General features: G+C 40.5%; 1 protein-coding gene across 7 annotated transcripts in view; it reads left to right on the top strand.

Annotated features, from left to right (window-relative positions):
- Positions 1-103: 103 nt before the first annotated feature.
- Positions 104-20,326, top strand: part of CNOT3 (CCR4-NOT transcription complex subunit 3) — a 33,394-nt gene continuing 13,171 nt past the window's right edge. Inside the window, exons 1-6 of one of the 7 annotated variants that reach the window (XM_075605493.1) lie at positions 104-417; positions 1,234-1,332; positions 4,716-4,778; positions 5,431-5,507; positions 6,149-6,222; positions 7,469-7,536. In XM_075605493.1, the coding sequence (XP_075461608.1) occupies positions 1,279-1,332; positions 4,716-4,778; positions 5,431-5,507; positions 6,149-6,222; positions 7,469-7,536 (336 nt within the window). In that variant the 5' untranslated portion in view covers positions 104-417; positions 1,234-1,278. Of the gene's footprint in view, positions 418-1,233; positions 1,333-4,715; positions 4,779-5,170; positions 5,291-5,430; positions 5,508-6,148; positions 6,223-7,468; positions 7,537-20,326 lie in introns of those variants that run through there. The other 6 variants (XM_075605498.1, XM_075605499.1, XM_075605496.1 and 3 more) reach the window with 6 other exon arrangements.

The raw sequence follows: 20,326 nt of genomic DNA on the forward strand, positions 1-20,326 counted from the left end.
TAGTGACTGACTTCGGTGCTGACCAATCCGCGCGCGGTGTCAGATTGATTGACGTTTTAGCCGGCCAGTAGCGGCGCGGAGCACGTGTGGAGGGGGCGTGCCTCGGTGCCTCCGCGGAGGAGACTGAAAGACAGGGAAAGAGAGCAAGAGAGAGAGAGAGAGAGAGAGGGGGAGGCCGAGCCCGCCGCCATTTTGGATCCCACCGAGCTGTGGACGGAGAGCGAAAGAGGCAATAAACAAGCCCCCCCCAAAAGCCTATGCAACGAAACAACCCGTTACCTCGCCCCTCCTCTGGAGACGAGCGCTCAGAATATCCCTGGTCAAAAAAACAAACAATAACGTTGGAAAAATAAATACCAAACAACCCTCAAACCGGAAGCGGCTTCCCCCCCACCTTTCTCCATCGTTCTGGGGGCGGTGAGAGCTTCTTCTTTGCCTCTTTCTCTCTGAGCCGGACCATGTCTGCCTGCTGTGATGAAGGGGAGGGGGTGGCTGTGGAGGCTGGCGGGTGTTGCACAGCTATGCAAGCCCCCCCGGCATATGGAGAGGGTGCTATGGGTGCTGAGAGGGGTCTCCAAGTGGGGATGGGAGGGTGTGATGAGGGGTGGTGGGGAGAGAGTCAGTCTGAGCATGGTTAAAATGCAGGGAGAAGTCATAGTATGCATCAATATCATGCAGTGGCAGTGAGGGGTGTGTATGGAAATTCTCTTCATCTTCTACATAGGAATGTTTTGTTTTTTTACTACATTGTATTCCCCCCCCCCCCCCCCCTGTGTTTTAGTAAGTGCTAAAATTCACGTTAAGTGTAGATTTTTACTTCTTTTTCACTTGTTCTGTTCTCAGGTGTAGGAGAAATGGTCCTCCAAGGCTTATAGGTTTCATATGTTCATAATGGCAAGTGTAGTGATGCTGGCTCCAGATGTAATATCCCATGGTGAGAATTGGCATTATAGAGAGTGTCTTGAAAGTCCCATGTGCGGAGATGGGATGGAGCAGGCCTTTTTGTGTTTACCTCGCTGTAACGGCAAAAAATGTAAACCTAAGGTAAATCGAAAGGGAAGCACTATATACCATAATTACCTGTATTTGTGGTAGTCAAAGCAATTGTCTCCATTGGTGGATTTCGCATATGTGCTATTTGTACATGGGCTGGTGCACATTTAAGATAAGCGTAGTAGCGATGCTGTCATTTGTTGAGGTTTGTGTTCTATGTTGTGCTCTTTTTTTCCATAGTTGGTCGATTTTCATGTCTGGCTGGCGCTGACCATCACTTGAAAGATGTGTTGTTTTCTACCACACACGTTCCTATGTGTCTATCGCATATACATTGAGGTAAACTGAGGATGCAGACATCTCTGTTGCTTATTGCTATTCTTGCACGAGAAAGGTATGCAGGTGCAGCTGATGTGTTGTATAGTTAACAGGTGACGTTTTTTTTGATGAGGTTCAGCAGGCGCTCGTATTGTGTTGCCAATATAATGGTTACGTTACAAACATTCAGGTGTGCCAGTTTAAGTAATAAAATATGGTTGCCTACAAAATATGATATAGTTGTTAGCCTGGTAATCTTTCATAAGGATAGATGAGGTCAGAGTACAGTATAAGTAGGTGGGTATCGAAGGTAATCCTTTTGGAATGGTGCGTGGATTAGGATGTTCCCTGCAGAAAGACCTGTCACAACATTGCCTTTTCATTTCCATATGTTGAAGGTGCTATAAGCAATGATGATATTTATGGTTTTAGGTGGTTTTGTCTCCAATTTTTAAATCTGAGTGTACCAGCAAAATATTTGACGGCAGTTTGTTACAAGTCTCTTTGAATATAAATTGAAGTTGGGTAAACATTGTCAGTTTAGTTTTAGTTTTCACTAGATGTTTGCCAAATACGCTCTCTCCTTATTGATATGATTTGGGGAAGAAATATACTTGTTAGAATATTACTACTTTAATCTGATGGGTAAAGGTTCTTCTAGAATAAAGGGCAGCACCGTCTGCATCTTCTATGCTATCAGTAGTATGATTGTCTTTACAGTTCAAGTACAGTTTGAGATGGTGAGATACTGTCTTGCTGTTTCTTTTATTTGTAAACATGTTTCCAGAAGGTAGCAGCATCTTGTGAAAGGGATTTCTTGCATTGATGCAACCACCAGAAAGTGTAACCCTTGGGAACAACATGTAAATGCCTACCCTTTTTATTTATAAGATCTGAATTGATGTTATGGTACTTAAACATAAATTCCTTATTGCACCGCAAACCAAAATGTATGTGACAGATTTTAACCCTGGTCACAGTCCAAATCAGATTTGCATTGTGACACCAATCCATGAGCCCATTGTGTATCTCGATTACCACAAAGGTTTAGGCAGCAGTTATATTTATTCTGATGGTATGCATTATTTGGACATTTTTTTGTTGTTGTTGAAATGTACAGTAACAGATCTTGGTTATAATCAGTAATTAATTGGAAAGGATAATAGGGCCATAGGTGGTGTGGATCCTCTCACAAATTGTCACGCACCAAGATGTGCATTTTCTCTGTTTAATAATATTGCACCTCTGATTTGGTTATTGTGGTATTGATGCATGTTTTAAGCATGTATGCGCCTTTGTCAGCCTTGCTAAATGATGTCTTCAGAAAGTTGACGTGTTGAGCTGGAATTGCAGTCCTATCATTAATGAAGTGTCTAGTGGGCACTTTGTCTGCTGGACTTTGCCTTGTGATTAGTGTTGTTGGGAAGCTGGCAGACCTTCCTTTTTTTTTCTCTCTCTCTCTCTTTAGACTGAGAATCATTTTGACCAACTGTTCCAATGTTTGGGGAGCAGGCCAGAATTTGGCTGGAATGTTTGTGCTATGCAATGGTACCTACAGTTTTTTACTGTAGATGCAGAAATGGCACAGGATTCAGCGGAAAAGACAAAATGTAGTTTTGGCACAAAGTGTCCAAGTACTGCTTTTGAGACCAAAATCTAATTTGGGAATCTTTTATTTTAACAATTCTCTTGCATTTCACTTTGCAGGTAATTTGTTGATATTTTGGTTAATGTCCCTCTTTTAAACTAAATGTAATTATATTGAAGTTAATTATGCTATTTAGCAAAATACAAGCTCTTCCTAAATTAACCTGTATATATGTTTGTGTGATATAACAAGACTCTTTTGTATGAGAAATGGTGGGGGAATTGATACATGCTAAGAAATTTATTTCCGGGATCACTGTATCTATTTTACAAGTCTTAAATAGGACCTGACAGATTCTCGTGTAGGCAAGTGAGGGACTAAGCACTTTTGTGTGTGTGTGTGTGTGTTGATTTTTTTTTTTTTTAACAGTAATGTTCCCTTCTCCGCAACCAGCCATTCCTCCCACCCCCCCAAACAAAAATAGTTTTCAAAGCTTACCTGAATCTGTGCACTGGAGCTGACATATTCTTCCCCGATGTTATGTTGGGTGACTCCGTTTCGCGAGATATGTCGTTTTTTCTGTGCCGGTCTTTGACACACAACAAACTTGGCTGCCAGGTCACCAGTAGAAAGCTTCAATGCTCTCCTCCCTCCAGACAAAAGGAGTAGTAATATCTCATGATCTAGTGGGTTCCACAGATTGCTGCTTTAATCTACCTCTATTATAGTGCTTAATATTCAGATATACTTATAACTGTACTACATGAAAAACAGTTGGACCGCAGGCAGAGTAATGAAGTGGTTATCCTATAAGTTACGCAAAATGTTTAAACCAGACGTTTGTGATTACATATTTTTTTTTTTTTTTTAGAAAAGTGGATTAAGTTACTTTAAGTAACTTTTAAAGTAATGTAAGTTGGTTTCCTCCACCTCTTGGTAAGACTTCGGTGTTTTTATGGCCAAAACTGTACTCTTCTGGCCTGTCACCTACTGTAGGTTAATCATGCGTTCTTCTCACGGTCATAGTTTTGTATTAATATTTGAAAACGCTTCAGTTGTTCACCTGCACAGTATCCTTTCCTCCACGTTGTTTTCTAGAGATTTATGCGATTACATATATTGTAGGTTTCAAGGTAGCTGTTCAACGAGGACATTGAGAGCTCTGCTGTGTAGTGTGTTCACAGAGCCACATGTCCTGCTCAGTCTTTTAGCCTTTAATCAGAGACCCAAGTTTTATACATCTTTATTATTCTTTTGTGAGCAATTGGCAGTGAATTAATTAAGACAGTTAAGACTGGCTAATAATAGAACTGCTTGCTCAGTAATTTTTGCATATGAAAAAACTTATTTAAAATATTTTTCCACGTTCCCTCTCCCAGCAACAGTAGTTGTTTAAATGGTGGTTTTGATTAGGTGACATTTTACATGGTGCAAAATCTGTTTTTGATGTGTAGTTTGCTAAAAGCTGCACATGTGCTATACCAGATTTGTTTTGATGGGGGGAAAGGGTTTGGATGTAAACACTCCAAAATATTTAATGTGATATCCAAATAGGCCCTACTAATGTGACTGCAGTTGTTCCTTTTAGTTCTCCTGTTGGGGGCCTGAATAGTGGTGGTTCAAATTCAATGTTCAGTAATAAACATTGCAGTAATGGGGTCTGTTGCATTAATCGATTAGAGAACATTCATGTTAAAATGTTGGCTTTTTCATTTCATTTTTCCCTGTCAAATAGAAATATTAAGTGCTGCTTTTGCATAACCCCTATTAGCGGTTTCTAATAATTATAGGGTTTCTCTGTTCTATTTTTGCTCAGGTAGACTGTGTACCAATGCACTTGGGAGAACTACTTTTCATGAACCTTGAGACACGACAAAAGGTGAGCAAGGTGTAACATTTCCATTTCTGCATATATTTAGTGATATGTTTTGTTTTAATGATATTCAGAAACAAATCTATTTCCGTTCTTTCATTTTTTCCAGAATAGAAAGTGTGCAGGCCTTTTACCTGCTAGAAGAGTTTGCAACTTTTTGCAGAGCAATGCGCTTTAATCCTCCTAATATTCAGAACAAATAGTTTAACTGTCAGGGGTTTTCTTTATCTTCTTGTCTGGTTGAACCAATATCTCAAGGCAATTATTTTTCTATGACGCTGAATGCAAAAAAAGCAGCAGCTATTTAAGACCTTTCGTTCTTTAGTTTGTAGTTGCCACTTTTTGCAGTTGGAGAACTAAAAATAGTATGTTTAAATACTATGTTATTTTGGCTTCAGATCACCACAATGCTGTTTCCAATAAGGGGCCAGTAACACATTGCAGAGAACACAGAATTGAGCTGATGGCTATTTTCTCTTGCTTGCAGCTTCAAGTCTAAGACCCTGTGTGCCAAGTAGGTAGGTATATCTACACTTTGTTTTTGCTTTTTGCAGCAGGTCTTTAGATTCGTCAGGCTCCCTCGTCGGTCACAAGCAAGGTCCAGTTCTTGTGGAATGTGAAGCCAAGTGGGATTATTCTCTCCCTTTTTTTTTGTTAGGCTATCATCTGGCGTTCCTCCGGTCTTAGACGTTCCATTCACTGGGTTGACTTGGCTTCTGTGAAGCGGGAGGAAAGGTAAAGGCTGAGCAGCCAAAAGAAATACAGGTTCAGTTACTAAAGCAGATTTCCGTTATTCCTCTTCAGGTGCATGACCTTATGTTTGCAGATTCCAAACCTATGCGGTATAGAGCATAGCATAACCCATCTCCTTTTAACCCTTTGTGTGCTGCTGGGGTCGTGGGGCCAAAGTACCACAGCCCCTCCAACACTTCGTCACGTGACTGCGGCCCACTTCGGGAGGAAACGGAAGAGGAGGGATCCTCCATTTTTCTCACTGGTAAGATCGCGTCCTGCGCTCGTCGGGAACGCAGGACACGAGCTAACCCGGGGGGGAAAAAAGAAACCCTTTGAGCATGACATAGTCACTGCGTCATGAGGTCCCGTAGTGACTGTCCTGGGGCACTCAAAGGGTTAAAACTGGGTAGGCGTGGCTGCTTAAGATAAAATAACAGTATGCAAATGAATCTGGACATTGCAAGTATTTAATCTCAAATTAATACATATGGACATGGGATTTATTTTCTTGTTTTGTGGCACAGTTCACACAAGTGCAATAAAACTATAGAATTAAAATTCTATCTTCAGTATACAGAGCAGTATCTGATCTTTGGTAAGGTTACAGCACTTGATAATAGGATATGTTTTCTGTTTTTCAGTATCCTGCCTTTTTTAAAGTATGAAGAGATCCCATCTCTAGAAGGAAACATGGCGGATAAAAGAAAACTACAGGGTAGGGACTCTAGGCTTTAGAGCTGCAATAACAAATTTTTATTTGTAATAGGATCTCAAAGTACCCTGTACCTTTTCAGTCATGGAAGGATCGTTTACAGGAAAGTGAACCCTCTGGTGTATTTCAGCACTGCATTGCTCCCTCTAGAGCAAGGATGGCCAACTCCAGTCCTCAAGGGCCACCAATAGGTCAGGTTTTTTACGGATATCCCTGCTTCAGCACAGGTGGCTGAGTCTTTGACTGTGCCACCTGTGCTGAAGCCGGAATATCCTTAAAAACCTGACCTATTGGTGGCCCTTGAGGACTGGAGCTGGCCCCTCCTCCTCTAGTTCATAGGAGTCTTAACTTCATATATGCTACAGTTCTCCTTTACCAGCAGCAATAAATAGCTGGAGCCTTAAAGGTGTAATCCCAAATAGCAGGACAATAATAAACCCTTTTGCAAACAATCAAATTGTCTCCCTTAAACTAACCCGACCATAGTAAAGGCAAATCTTGGGCTGCATTTGTTTCTTTGAAAAATAAGAGTAGAGAGCCAAACACCGCTATTTCCAGCTCCAGTGACCCCCTGGTTCCCGAGAAACTTAACAGTGAAGTTACTCGGTTTTTATCTCCCTCCAGGGGGAAAGAAATGGCTGCCAAATAACAGGCCAATTGGAAGAAGCAACATCATCTGTTGTGGCTTCCAATTGGTCGGCCATTTAAATCCCCTTTATAAACCAGGATGTCATACCGGTAACTTCACCAGTAAGTATGTTGCGAAAATAGCGCAATTTAGCTCTGTAGGACCACCTGATTCCAATCTTGCGTAAAAATAAATAACTGAGGGTTAGTTAGGGTGGATTGCTCCTTTAATGGCAAATTGCAAGTCTCTTGGCCTCTGAATGGGGGGAATGTTTGTCAATCAAGTGTTTCCTTTACCCTTATCCCACCCTGTCCTTAGAGAGGTAATCAGCATAAGGAGAGACGGGTCTCTGGCTGTGCAAACTCTTGTTGCCATTAGACAAAAGAGTATCCAAAGGAACGAAAACTTCTCCCAAGTCTTGGCTTGCTGTGTTTAAACTTTTAAAAAAAAAAAAAACCCCCACCTGATTTAACAACATATAGGTATTAGACTTTGGTAAAAAAATTTTTTTTAAATGTCACGGCTATTAGTACATTTTGGTCCAAGCAGGTATTGCACCGTAACATTTAAGCACTGAACTTGCTTTATCTTTAACCCATTTCATACCTGTTTCTCCCCCAGGTGAGATTGATCGGTGTTTGAAAAAAGTTTCAGAAGGTGTGGAACAGTTTGAAGACATTTGGCAGAAGGTAAACAAGTTAAATGTTTGCCTATAATATATATGGGGCACAGTATGTTAGACTAAAGTGGGTTTTGAAAACTTCTGTCCACATGTAATGGATCCTTTGTCAACATAAAAACTTTTTTTTTTTTTTTTTTTGGTTTGGGAAAACGATATAATTTTTGATAAAGTGCTAATATATTCTGCAGTGGGGAAGCGGTAGTTGCATTAAGTATAGTGTGCACTCTCAGGAGCAGGGCCTCATTACCTTCTGTATCTGTTTACACTTGTCTGTCATTACTTGTATGTCAATCAGTATATGTAATTGATGTCACTCACTTTACAAATAAACGCTGATAATAAGTAGAATGACTTGCAAATGAGAACAAACGCAAATCGCTGAGTGCCCTGCTCATGCAAGCTTACGATCACACTGTTTTGCTCTAGGAAAAGATTGCCAGAATATTTGCAACAAAACAGTGTGCTAGGTGAAGGGTAACATTTGATAGCAGAAATAATATTGGTAGAGCAAATTAGATTTGTCGTAAGATGTTATCAACATGACACCTTTTTTATATTTACATACGCACTGTCCTCGATTTATCTGCCGGAATCTGTCCCGCGGATCCAATGTTAACCCGCGGTGGTGAGCGTCGGATAATGCTTTTTAGCGAGGACCAACTATGTGTGTGTGTGTGTATCTATATATACCCTACTACTCTGCATTTTCTCATCTATTTTACATCAGTTAGTAGGAAAACAAATTATTTGTTTATCAGGTTATTTTATTAAATGTAACACATTGATGTAAAAAAAAGCAGCAAATATTTAAGACAATGCACTTTTCTTAAATAATAGCTGCTTTTTTTGCATTCAGTTTCTGTCATAGGAAAATAAATGCTTTGAGATATTTGCTAGTTGTCACTATTCTCAAGTGTCAGGAGGATTAGGGGACATAAATCTGCAATAAGTGGCAAAAGTCTTCCAGCAGTGAAGTGACCTGCGCACGTTTTTATACCAGCCCAAACCATGTCAATCTGTCATTGAAAATCAAAATCACATTTTATAAGTGGGTAAAAAAAGTGATAAACCCTCCATTATACAGTAAATACAAATATTACTTGTTAGCACATTCACATCTGACCGTTTTGCAATGTGATGCTGGAATAGATTTCAACAACACATTGATTGTGGTTTGACACCTATCCCAGCTTCATATTGCAAAGCCAGTATAACCAGCCTCACACTGAGACCCAAAAGGTTGAAACAGCTGTCTGTGAGTAGGATAACTGGCTATGCACTTTTTTAACCCAGACTGTGCTGAAAAGCTGTGTAATACAGCAGGCATAAGCTTGTAGGGGTTCATGTTAAAAAGGTCACGAAGAAAAAGGTGACACATTGTGTGCTCATTTCCATGTAATTTCCCAGAATTCCTTGCTGCAGTGGAAGCACTGGATGCTGGGAGATAATGGTGATGAGCAGGGTTGCAGACCTGTCTGAGATGTGAATGTCCTCACAAGTGATATTTACTGTTCAAAATCAAATGTTAAACTCTTCAGTGCAGTGGTTCATAGTATAGCATACTACTTAACACTGTTGGGTGCTAATATTAATACATTTGAGAATTGAAATGTATAACTATAGATGGTTAACTTGCAATTGCAGCTTATCAGTAGTGCAAATTATTTTAAGTAATACAGTGATCACTTGCTAAAATGTTACATTGTTTGAGACATTAATAAACATTGAGTGAAGGAGTATCTCAGTGGTAATATTCATCTTTTAGTATCCCAGTGCCGGCTCACGTTTAGCTCTTGGGCATCTTGCATTATTTTCTGGTCTACTCTCATGGCAGTAGACGCCTATAGGTTCATTCCATCCTCCAGCTGAAGATAGGACTGAATTTGTTTGTAAGACTGCATTTCTTTTTAAAGCTCCACCTCCGGTTGCTAGTCAGTCTTTCTGTCCTACTGAACTTGAAGATAGGTTGTGTTATTTTGTTACGGCTGGACTTGCTGGACTTGCCTGACTCCCAGTGCAGTGAATCCAGGGGGGGGTTCTTGTCGTGTCTCCCCTCTGAACTCTCTCTCTTCTTTTTTTTTTTTCCCACTCCCTTGGGGGAATGCATATCAGTAGGGGACATTTAGTGACCTGGGTTGATGGCTCTGCTTTCACACATTCGAGGCCATTGTTAGACAAGTTTTGTCCAGGTTGTTAAACAGCCCAGCGCCCCTTTTACCGACTGGTCACGTCACTGGAGGAGGTAGCATTCCCGCTTAATCGCTCACTCGCACTCCCGTTTAGCTGTGCAGACATGGCTGCCGTCACAAGGGCTTTTTTGAAGACCTACTTCCGCAAAGCAGGTTGTGACGCGCATGCGCAGACATGGGTTCTTGTTACGCAACACGTGCGTTCCGACTGTGTGTTGTCAAACTCAGAACTTCCCAGAAAACTGCAAATTTAAACTGTATGCTGTTTCCAAGCTTCTTTGGTTGCTGATATTTGCAGAACACCGGTATTCGTTTGGGCTGTTTCTTCTGCAAGCATTGCTGCTTCCATAATTGAGCAAACTGCTAGTGAATGGTCATTTGGTAAGTCCAGATAGTTTTAGTTTGTGTGTTTGGAAAAGAGGGCTTCCTGGGGACATATTGGGTTTTATTTAGTTCTGCAGACTTGCAACCAGTGGAGGGTACATTCATTTTTTTCACCCGACTTCCAGGATTGGCAGACATGTAATCGCTTTGTGCCAAATTCTGCGTAGCACAGGGTATGTCATTAGGACAGTGTAAAGATTAAAAGCTGCCATGCTGGGTCCCCAGCAGAAGAAAAAAAGTATCTAAGAAACTCTGTCTCCGCCAGCACTTAAGACTACAAAACTGAAGAATGTTTTATTAGTAGCCCTTGCAGCATGATCAAATGACGGTTTCTAAGTTGGATAAAATCTACTGTCGCGCTGTGTGTACACCGCCATATCGGAAACAATGGAAAGGCCTTAAAGGATAAATGTCCCAAAGAAGCCTAGATTAAAAGACAGATACCTCTTCCAATGATTCAGATTGACACACTTGAGGGTACAGAGAATCTACTTTGTCTCCAGAAGAAGAGCATAAAGAGGACAAATCTGTATAATGTTGAACTGGTGGAACCACTTATAAAGGCTGAGATGTTCTAGAATATATTTGTGCTGCTCAAAAGAAGGCAGAAACTATATTTTTTATTTTTTTTTAGTTTATAAAGTCATAAACAGAAATGCTATTGGCAGAATGGACACAACCAGATAATGTTTTCTCCCCAAGGTACTTTTAGAAGATGTGCTCTTGTTCTGAGCAAGTTAGATTTGAGATGTACCGCAAAGGGTGGATGACACAATTTCCAGAATTGAAAGAAAGTCTACTATGCCAGTTGGGAAAGAGATTTAGAATGTTTTCTAAGGAAACTATAGGTAGCAGCAGGTACAACATGAATGCCTGTTGCCGTGGCTTGCGTTTTAAGAGCACTCAGAATCTGGGTGACGAATATTAAAGAGACATTAGAAAGGAGTGAAAAGAACAGCAATTATTAATGCCTTGGCAGAAATCAAACTTGCAGCAAGATCTATGGCTCTAGCAGCACCCACTAGAAGGGTACTATGGCTGAGCCCTCAATTGGCAGAACATTAAAAAAATACCCTGGGGACATTACCATTTGAAGGCAACCTTTTTATTTGGAAAGCATCTGGAGGTCATCATTTTCTAAATAGTTAGGAGGCAGAAGGGTCTACACCAAAAAAACAAGCCGATTTTATAGTTCTACACTGCAGTCTGACAGAGTATGTTTTAGAGATGCTAGGGCATATAGACCTGGGAGACGTGCACAAGGCAATCTTTTGTGCCCCATAGAGTAAGTGGAGCATGTTTCGGGGTCAACTAATCCACATGATCTAAGGCGGGTTCAGCTGCTTCTAGTAGGAAGATGATTGATTTCAGAGCAGCATGGGTCCACTGAGTCCAACTGTAGGGTATTGAAGTTAATTTCCGGTGGGTTTTTTATGGAGTTCAGTGAAGTACCATGAAGAAACATATTTTTAACGTTGATAGCCAAGAAGGGTTTCAAAGAAAGTCTAAAAGGTTGCATAAAGTAATTATTGAAGGACAAAACTATATACTCTTAAGTTTGAGAGGACAATAGAACTTAGAGCTATACTACAACTCAAAAAAAAACACCAAGTTTCTAAAAAGGAAATTCATCAGTATAAGAGGGAGATTGGATATCTTCAATCGATCTAAAAGATGCTTATTTTTATATACAGCTAAACCCCCTTATAACGCTGTGCTTGGGGTCCAAATAATCACATCGTGCTATAATAGGATCGCGTTAGAAATAATGTACAATTGTATGCATTGTACAATAAAAGTATTTAAGATACTAGTAATCGTGTTTTAAAGTATTCATAAATACGAAAATTGGGTACCATGCTTGCATCGCGTTACAACGGGTTTGAGCTGTACCAATAGCTCAACAGCGTGGAAACTCAGATTTGCAATGTCAATAGGTCATTACCAATTCACAGCCATCACTTTGGGGTTTTTAAATTCAACCATACAATAGAAGCACTGTTACCTACATAAACAAGCAGGGCAGTACAAAAATAAATAAATGTTGTCAGGAAGCAAAACCTACTCTGCAGTGATCAGAGGAAAGTTTGCCCAGGACTGTGTATCTTCTGGGTAAGGACAATCGGGTAGCAGACTGCATACATTTAACCTCTTTTACTCCAGGAGAGGGTATGATTCACTTGAATATTCTTTGACTTATTCCACAAAGATGGTGAATGCCTCTAATAGATCTGAGGGTAACAGAAAAAAAAAAAGTTGGTGTTCTTAAAGTGTGCTTCATTCCCATGCGTACAAGAGACACCTTTCCCATTTTGGTGGGATTTCACTTTGGCCTACATTTTTTTCACCCATTCCATTATTCCCAAATGTTCTTGAAAAGATTAGGAGAGATGGCAGAAGTCGTAATATTCCTACCTTACTTCTGAGTAGAGCCTGTTTTTCACATCTGATGGAAATGACAAAAGACAAGCCTTGCCATCTGCCAGTGGAGCCTGGAAGACGTTTACAGTATGCTGCAAACAATCAGACCGATTTGCAGTCCCCATCAGTAGCACAACGGAGTTATCTTCAAGTAGGTTTTGATCAAGGATTAAGTCTTAGTTCTTTTACAATGTAAGTGTTCTGTTTCGGAAACTCTTTACTACACGAGCCTTTGCACAAATTATTAGTAAGGGGCCAAACACTAAAAACAATGTGTTTTTTTTTTTTTTTTTTAGTTTAACTTCAGACAAGTTGGCGAGCTTGCACTCATTATCATGCAAATACCCTTTTCCATGTTATACATAACGATAAAGTGGTACATAGATCAAAGATGCATCATTAATGGCAACATGGATTGTGTCTACAATAAAGAGACTTTGTAGCCGACACTGAGCCACTACTGGAGTGGCTTTCGACAATTTGCACCAGGGTAGTAATAACCTCATTGGAAGCACGAGCCCAAGCTTCGGCAGAAGTGTTATGAAAGGTGGCAGTGTTTAGGTGCATGCCTCAGCTGATGCAAGTTTCGGATGTAAAGTTTTCAAAACTGTAGGTGATGTTTGTTTTTGTTTTTTGTTTTTTTCCCCATAGATTCTTTGTTATTAATAAACTTATTTTTTTTGGCAAAATCTTGTCTCGCCCTTTCTTTTTTTGGCAACTGTTTTTTGTTGTATGCCTTTTGTGTCTACTGCCACGAGTACCAGGAAAAGAGAAAATTGTTTAGCAACCTAAAATCTTTTTTTTTTTTTTTTTTTTTTTATATGTATTCCCCCCCCGCCCCCCTCTTGTCTTCTCATGGCAATATGCACCAATTCCCTCCTATATTATTGGATAAGTATTCAAGGGTTGGCACATGTAAAATGTATGTGTATGCATGATGGATACATATCTATGTCCACACCCATCTTCAGACCCTTGTCATTCCACTGCTGAATGAAGGCCTCCCCAATGATCTCTTTCAGGTACTGCGGTTGCAAGCCTCTTCTCTACGTTGCTCCTACAAATTTTCTGATTTAATCCTCCCATCTTACTTTTGGTAATCGTTCTGGTCTATTAATCTTCCTTTGAATTCAGTCGAGTACCATCGTTGTCCAACCATGGCCATTTCTTCTTACGATGTGTCTTGCCCACTGCCATTTTAATTTCTTACCCTTGTGATGATGTCACAGACTTTAGTTTGGTTTTGAACCCATTCATTTTCTTTCCTATCTCTTCAGGTAATACCTAGCATACATCTCTCTATAGTACTTTGAATTGTCTGAAGCTTTTGAATTATCTTCGCATTTAGGGTTCCAAGTTTCACATCCATATGTGTGAGCATGGGCAGAATACACTGGTCAAAAACTTTCCTCCTTCAGACACCGTGGTAGGTTCCCTTAAAAGATTCTTGTTTCTTCCAAATGTGCTCCATCTCGTTTTCATTCTTCTCTTGATTTTCATTCAGACGGTTCTCATCAATTGTTACTTGCTGGCCAAGGTAGACATAGTCTTCAACTTCTAATTTTATTCATTTTGATCTTTGCAGTTGATGCATTTGTTGAACATCACTTTGTTCTTGCTGAGATTCTTACAGTATGGAGGCCCACTTGCTTTGGCGAGTTCTGATTTGTTGCTAGAGCTCTTCTGGACTTATATCAAAAATAACCATGTAATTGCAAATTGTAGGTGACTCAAGTATTCACTGTTGATTGATACAACTTTCTAAAGGGTTTTGAGATAGATATATCAGTGCGAGGAAACGTGTGTTAGGACGTTGCTTTATCCTGCTGCTCAGGAATCCCACCGGTTTATGCCCGCATTGTTCGGCGCAGGGACTGTGGAACCCTCCGTGGAGATCAGCTGTTTGAGGGACTTTTAAGATCTGGACTACCTGCGCTTTCAAATACTTGCTGATCAGCCTGTTCTGAAGTTGCGGGACATAAGACTGCAACTCACACATATGTTAATGGAATACTCTTTACCTTACCTGCCACCCCCCTATATGAGGAAGACTTTCTGGTTGCAATGCTGTGGTAATAGGACAATATTTTTCCTCTTCTTACCAATACAAACCGATATTTAAAGATCAGTGAAAGAGCTTATTCACACAGTTCTCTTAGCTTTCAGTTCCAGAGTGGTAATGTTAAAAACTTAAATGTTTTTAAGATTTTACACATTGTACGTGTTTTTAAAATTTTTACCTTGATGCTTAACTTTGTAAAAAATGTAATCAATCTATGCCAGCGGTGCGCAAACTGTGGGGCGCGACACTGCCGACGGGGGGCGCGGGGTTTACAGAGGCCCCGCGCGCTTCCCGAAGGCACTTAAATTAAGTGCCGGGGGAGCTGCAGGGCCTCTGTAAACCTAACTTACCGTGGCTCCGGCGGCTTCCTCCCTGTGTTGCCATGGCAACGCGGCGTCAAAATGATGCTGCGAGGTCATGTGACGTCATTACGCCGGAGCGCGGGTAAGTTGGAGTTGGGAGGGGGGCGTGGGAGTGAGGGGACAGCCGGCAGGGGGGCGCAGGGAAAAAAGTTTGCGCCCCCCTGATCTATGCTATGGAGCATGCATGCACTTCCATATTAAAAAACAAACGCATCACTCCATTGTGTAGGGAAAAAAAGCATAATATTTAATGAATGAAGCACAGATTAAATGCACTTACGATAAGTAAAATCTTTAAGGCATGTACAGTAGAGAAAATTGTTTGTCGGCCAGTAAACGGTCCCGTGACTCTCGACCGACGAAGACGGCTCATGCTGTATTTTCACCACGTAGAAGAATTGGAGCAACTTACTGTTTTGGACTTTTTCCCTTGACATGCAGAAAATCCTAAGTGCCAGTCTATTACTGACTACAATCTTGCATTGAGTGGAGAACTGAGGGTCTTCACTTCCTCAAGCGTTTTGAGCATACATTGTTCTGTTTACTGGATGACAACCCACGGAGAATTTTCATAATTACATAATTTAACGTTTTTACTTTTCGGAACTGCATTTAATCTGCGCAATCATTATTTTTTATTTTTTTTTAAAATGTATTTATTTATGTACACATGTATGTACACACGTATATGTATATAAATAAAATACGATTTTAACTTGTGGATCTGGTATATCCCTAAAAGAAGCTGCCCAATATCTCCTTTCACTGATTATCCCATCTGTATCTCAAGAGACTCTCCTTCACTTCCACTTTGTTGGCTTTCGTTTCATTCATTGGACCACTCCCAGAAATCTCTCAAATTCCCTTTTCGGCTGGTATCATTTGTTTTATATTGTCACATACACTGTTGGCATTCACTTTCTAATCTTATGCATTTTTACTCTACAATTCTTCAGTTAGAGATTTATTTTTTCCACATTTGGGAGTTATGCTCTGTATATAGTGCACAATTGATTAGTTATATTACTATTGAATTTGAGTGTGACACACTTCACTTCTTAGATAAGTTAGCACTGATAAGAATTGTGTATATCTATATCTCTCAAAATGGCAGGCACGCAAAAATGCGATTCTCCACGTTTCTGCTCCAAACGGAGCCTTGTTTAAGAGCAAGCACACAGTGAGACCTTTATGTACATGCTAATATCACACAGATGAGGGGGGCAACTGAAAAAATGGGCATGCAAAATATGCTAATGAGTGACGACATAGGTACGACATCTGACAGTGTATATACCCTGCTGTATTGCTCAAACCGTTAAACCAAACCTATGGAAGATACAGATTATAATCAACACAAAGATGCACTACTAAAGTTGAAATAATAATGCAAACAATGTAAGGGAATAAAGTGTGAACGAGAAAAATGGTTGGTTGCTTCGCAAGATGGGATGTATCCAAAGCTAATCTAGCAAATGGGTTCTACTATCCCTGTTAACATGTAATGAAAGGTGAGGTACACATAAGTATGGTGTAAAAGTCCCTGAAATGCATCCTTAGCCGTTGTAAACTCGGCAATGATCCAGTGCCGAGCTGTGCTGCACGTATCTGGAAACATGATGTGCCGGTCGGCTATGTGGGTTCAGCGGAGACTACCGAAAAGCAGTGACACATAACGCACCTTGCAAAGACTCCAAATATTAGAGAATACCTGCAGTTCATGAAGTCCGTAAGAAGTGCAGAGCGTTCCACGTCAATAAATCTATGGTATGAACTGCAGACACGCAGCATATAGCACAAAAAGACACCACCACACTGTCACAAACATTTATTGTCCAATGGCCAACTATAGTGTATATCAAACGGAGCCGAAGAGTGTTGCATGCTACATAGCTTGCACTATGAGACACTATACAGTAGGTGTATAATCCATATCCCAGTAGCACTTGCTAGACGTAGGGCACTCAGTGGTGCCAGAAAAGTATGCTGTAGAGTGGTTACTAGCGTAGTACCTACCCACTCACTAGTATGTAACCATAGCCCCATATCAGGGTGCCAAGACTCAATGCGTACGCTAAAAGTGGGATTGTGTCACATAGGAGTTAAACATACACAGGTAAATATCCACATAGGCATAAACTCAACGTCCCCAGTAATGTAGTACACATTTTATATATTGTAAAAAGAGAAATCATCGAGCACTCAATATGTTTGTGAAATTTATGGTACACAAAACAATGATAAAAGTAAATAATAAAATGTATATATTTAAAAAAATATATAATTTCATTGTATACCCACTGATGGACCTACATAAGTAAGAAAAAAACACATTTAGAACATAATCCAGGTCCCAAAATGGCTACAATGCAATAACCAGTTTGGGTTCCAAAAATTAGAATTCAATCACAAATATAGTATGCTTGATGTGATGGAGTACTCCATTCGAAAGAATGTGTGCATTACAAGAGCTCTCGAGGATTTTTTTGGGATGTGTGATTTTGTAAATATCAGATATCATTCTCTGATTGAGTTATTGTATATATCAGGACTCTTCAACTGGTGGCCTTGATTTGGTCCTTGGAATCTGCTACTTTCTTACTTTGTACTAATCGCTTTGACAATGCTGGGCAGATTTTTTTACACAAACACTTGTAAATTAAGGTAATGTGTAGATATAGATATATGTATGTATGTATGTGTGTGTATATATATATATATATATATATATATATACGACTATTAAGCTCATGTAATGTGAGCATGAGATAAAAAGTGGCACTGTGTGCTCATTTGCATGTCATTTCCCAGAATCCCTTGCTGCAGTGGAAGTGCTGTTTGCTGGGTGATAATGGTGAAAGACAGGGTTGCAGACCTGTCTAAGACATGCAGATGAATATACAGGAATATTTACAGTTGCTTTTTATATATATATATATATATATATATACATACATACATACAGGCCGAACCCCCACACCCTGCCGAGTGATGCGCATCCACCACCTCCCCCTTTGGCACACACACTGACTGACACACACACACACACACACACACACACTCTTGCAAAAACGTTAAATACAATAAGCTTGTGGCCCTTCTATTCCTCCTTTTTTAATGTTTTCTGATCTGGCCCTTTGGTTGAACTAGTTGAAAAGCCCTGGTATATATTGGGTTTTCTGACTCGTGATGCAACTAAAATGCAAACTGGTTCCACACGAGGTTAGTGTACAAAATAAAGCAAATTGAACTCTGTAAAAATATTTGTACCTCGATTTGAAAACTGGTTGAAGGATAGAGCTTTGTTGTAAATCGAACTTTTTCAGGTTGGGCCCAAGTTGTGAGTGGAGTACCTCTAAGGATCGGTACTGGGACCCCTGCTTTTTAACTTGTTTGTTAATGACCATGAGGTTGCCAAAGAGCACAAAGTCTCCATCTTTGCTGATGATACAAAATTGTGTAAACTTGGGCAGGTAAATGGCAGATTAGGTGTAATACATATAAATATAAGGTTATTGCATTTGGGAAACAAGAATAACCAGGCAATTTACAAATTAAATGGAGAATTAAATTAGGAGAATTCTTGATGGAGAAGGATTTAGGAGTGCTTGTAGGCAGCAGGCTTAGAAATAGTGCCAAAAGTCATGCAGTAGCTGCAAAGGCAACAAGATCACCTTCCATTAAACGGGCAATGGATGGAAGGGAAGCAAACATAATTGTCACTCTATAAAGCATTAGTAAGAGCACACCTTGAATATGGAGTACAGTTGTGGGCACCACTCCGTTAAAAAAGACATTATGGAACTTGGAAAAGAGTAGAAGAGCCACCAAATTACTAAAGGGGATGGATAATCTGATTGATGAGGAAAGGCTAGCTAAATTAGATTATTTTACATTAGAAAAGAGGTGTACAAAGGACTACTACCCTAATTAACTGGGACGCAGGCCGCCCAGAAGAAGATATACCCCCCTCCCCCCCCTCCTCCTTTCTCTCCCCTCCCCCCCCCCCCCCCACCTGTTCTCCCCCTTCTTCTCTCTACTTCGGTACTATACTAAGCTTCCCCCTCTTGGGAAGTGCTCCTTATGGGCAAGTTCTTGCCTCTCTTCCACAAAACTTGAAAATGGTGTAATGTGTTGGAATGTAAATGTTGACAATTGCATATATGTAACTGTATATCTACCCAATAAAAAAGTTTGGGAAAAAAAAAGAAAAGAGGTGTCTAAGAGGGGATATGATAACTACTGTATGTACAAATATATTTTGGGACAATACACAGAGCTTTCAAAAGAACTATTCATCCCACGGGCATCTACTATGTAACTTGCTCACTTGTGTCCCACCTTGACTACTGCAACCTTCTGTTCCAACTCCAATCCATCCAAAATGCTGCTGTCAGACTCTTCTACCTCACTCACCATTTCACCTACGCGGCTCCACTATACAAATTCCCATCGCTGGCTAACCATATCCTCTAGAATCAAATGTAAAGTTCTGAACGACATCATCTCAGCCCTCATCCCAAAATATTTCCCTAAATGCCCCTAGGTTTTTTTTTTTTTCCATGACATCCACTTTTCTTCCTGCCTTATTACCACCACCTCACTCCTGTCTACATGACCTTCCATGCTGCCCCCTCTCTCTGGAATTCCCTACCACGGACTATCGGTCTCGCCCCCAGCTTTGACATTTACAAACTAACCTTCTCAAGGACGGTCTAGGAAATTTGGTCTCCACCACTGGTGCTTCGCCGCGACTCACCCAGCCGCTAAGGTAAGTGCCTTACCCTAAACCCTTGCCCTAAAAAGCCCTACCCGGTTAGCTCAACCCCCTTAAATGAACCTCCTACCCTATCAGGTAAAGCCCTTAAATTAACCCCCTTCCCTTACTGCTAAAACCTCTAAAGTTAACCCCTACCCTCGTCGGTAATAAAACTTACCTTAGAAGCGGCAGGTATTCCAGCGGCGGAGGGTCTGTCTGCAGCGAAGCAACGGCGACCATTTGGTCGCGGTGAAACGGCCACGACAAAATGGCCCATTCCGCTCTAGAAAGCCTATCTGGCATACCTCTTAACAGCCAACTCTTCCTCCACCCACTCCTACCCTATTTGGGCCAGCTGTGCTGCTAGACCAATCTCTATACTATCCCACACATCCTAACGCCCACACCCGCAAAGTTTAATGGGATCAGCTGTGTGGCTGGACCATACTCTAACCTGATGTATACTCCATCCCACTATAAGCAGACACTTTACCTTTTTTGTTTCGGCATTGTCCCTCATTCCCTCCAGATTGTAAACTCTCATGAGCAGGGCCCTCATTACCTTTCATATCTGTTCATGTTTGTCCTTGTTTCATATGTAACTCTGTTTTCCATTTACA

This window comes from Ascaphus truei, chromosome 6 (assembly GCF_040206685.1).
Source record: "Ascaphus truei isolate aAscTru1 chromosome 6, aAscTru1.hap1, whole genome shotgun sequence".
In the NCBI taxonomy this organism is placed as follows: Eukaryota; Metazoa; Chordata; class Amphibia; order Anura; family Ascaphidae; genus Ascaphus; species Ascaphus truei.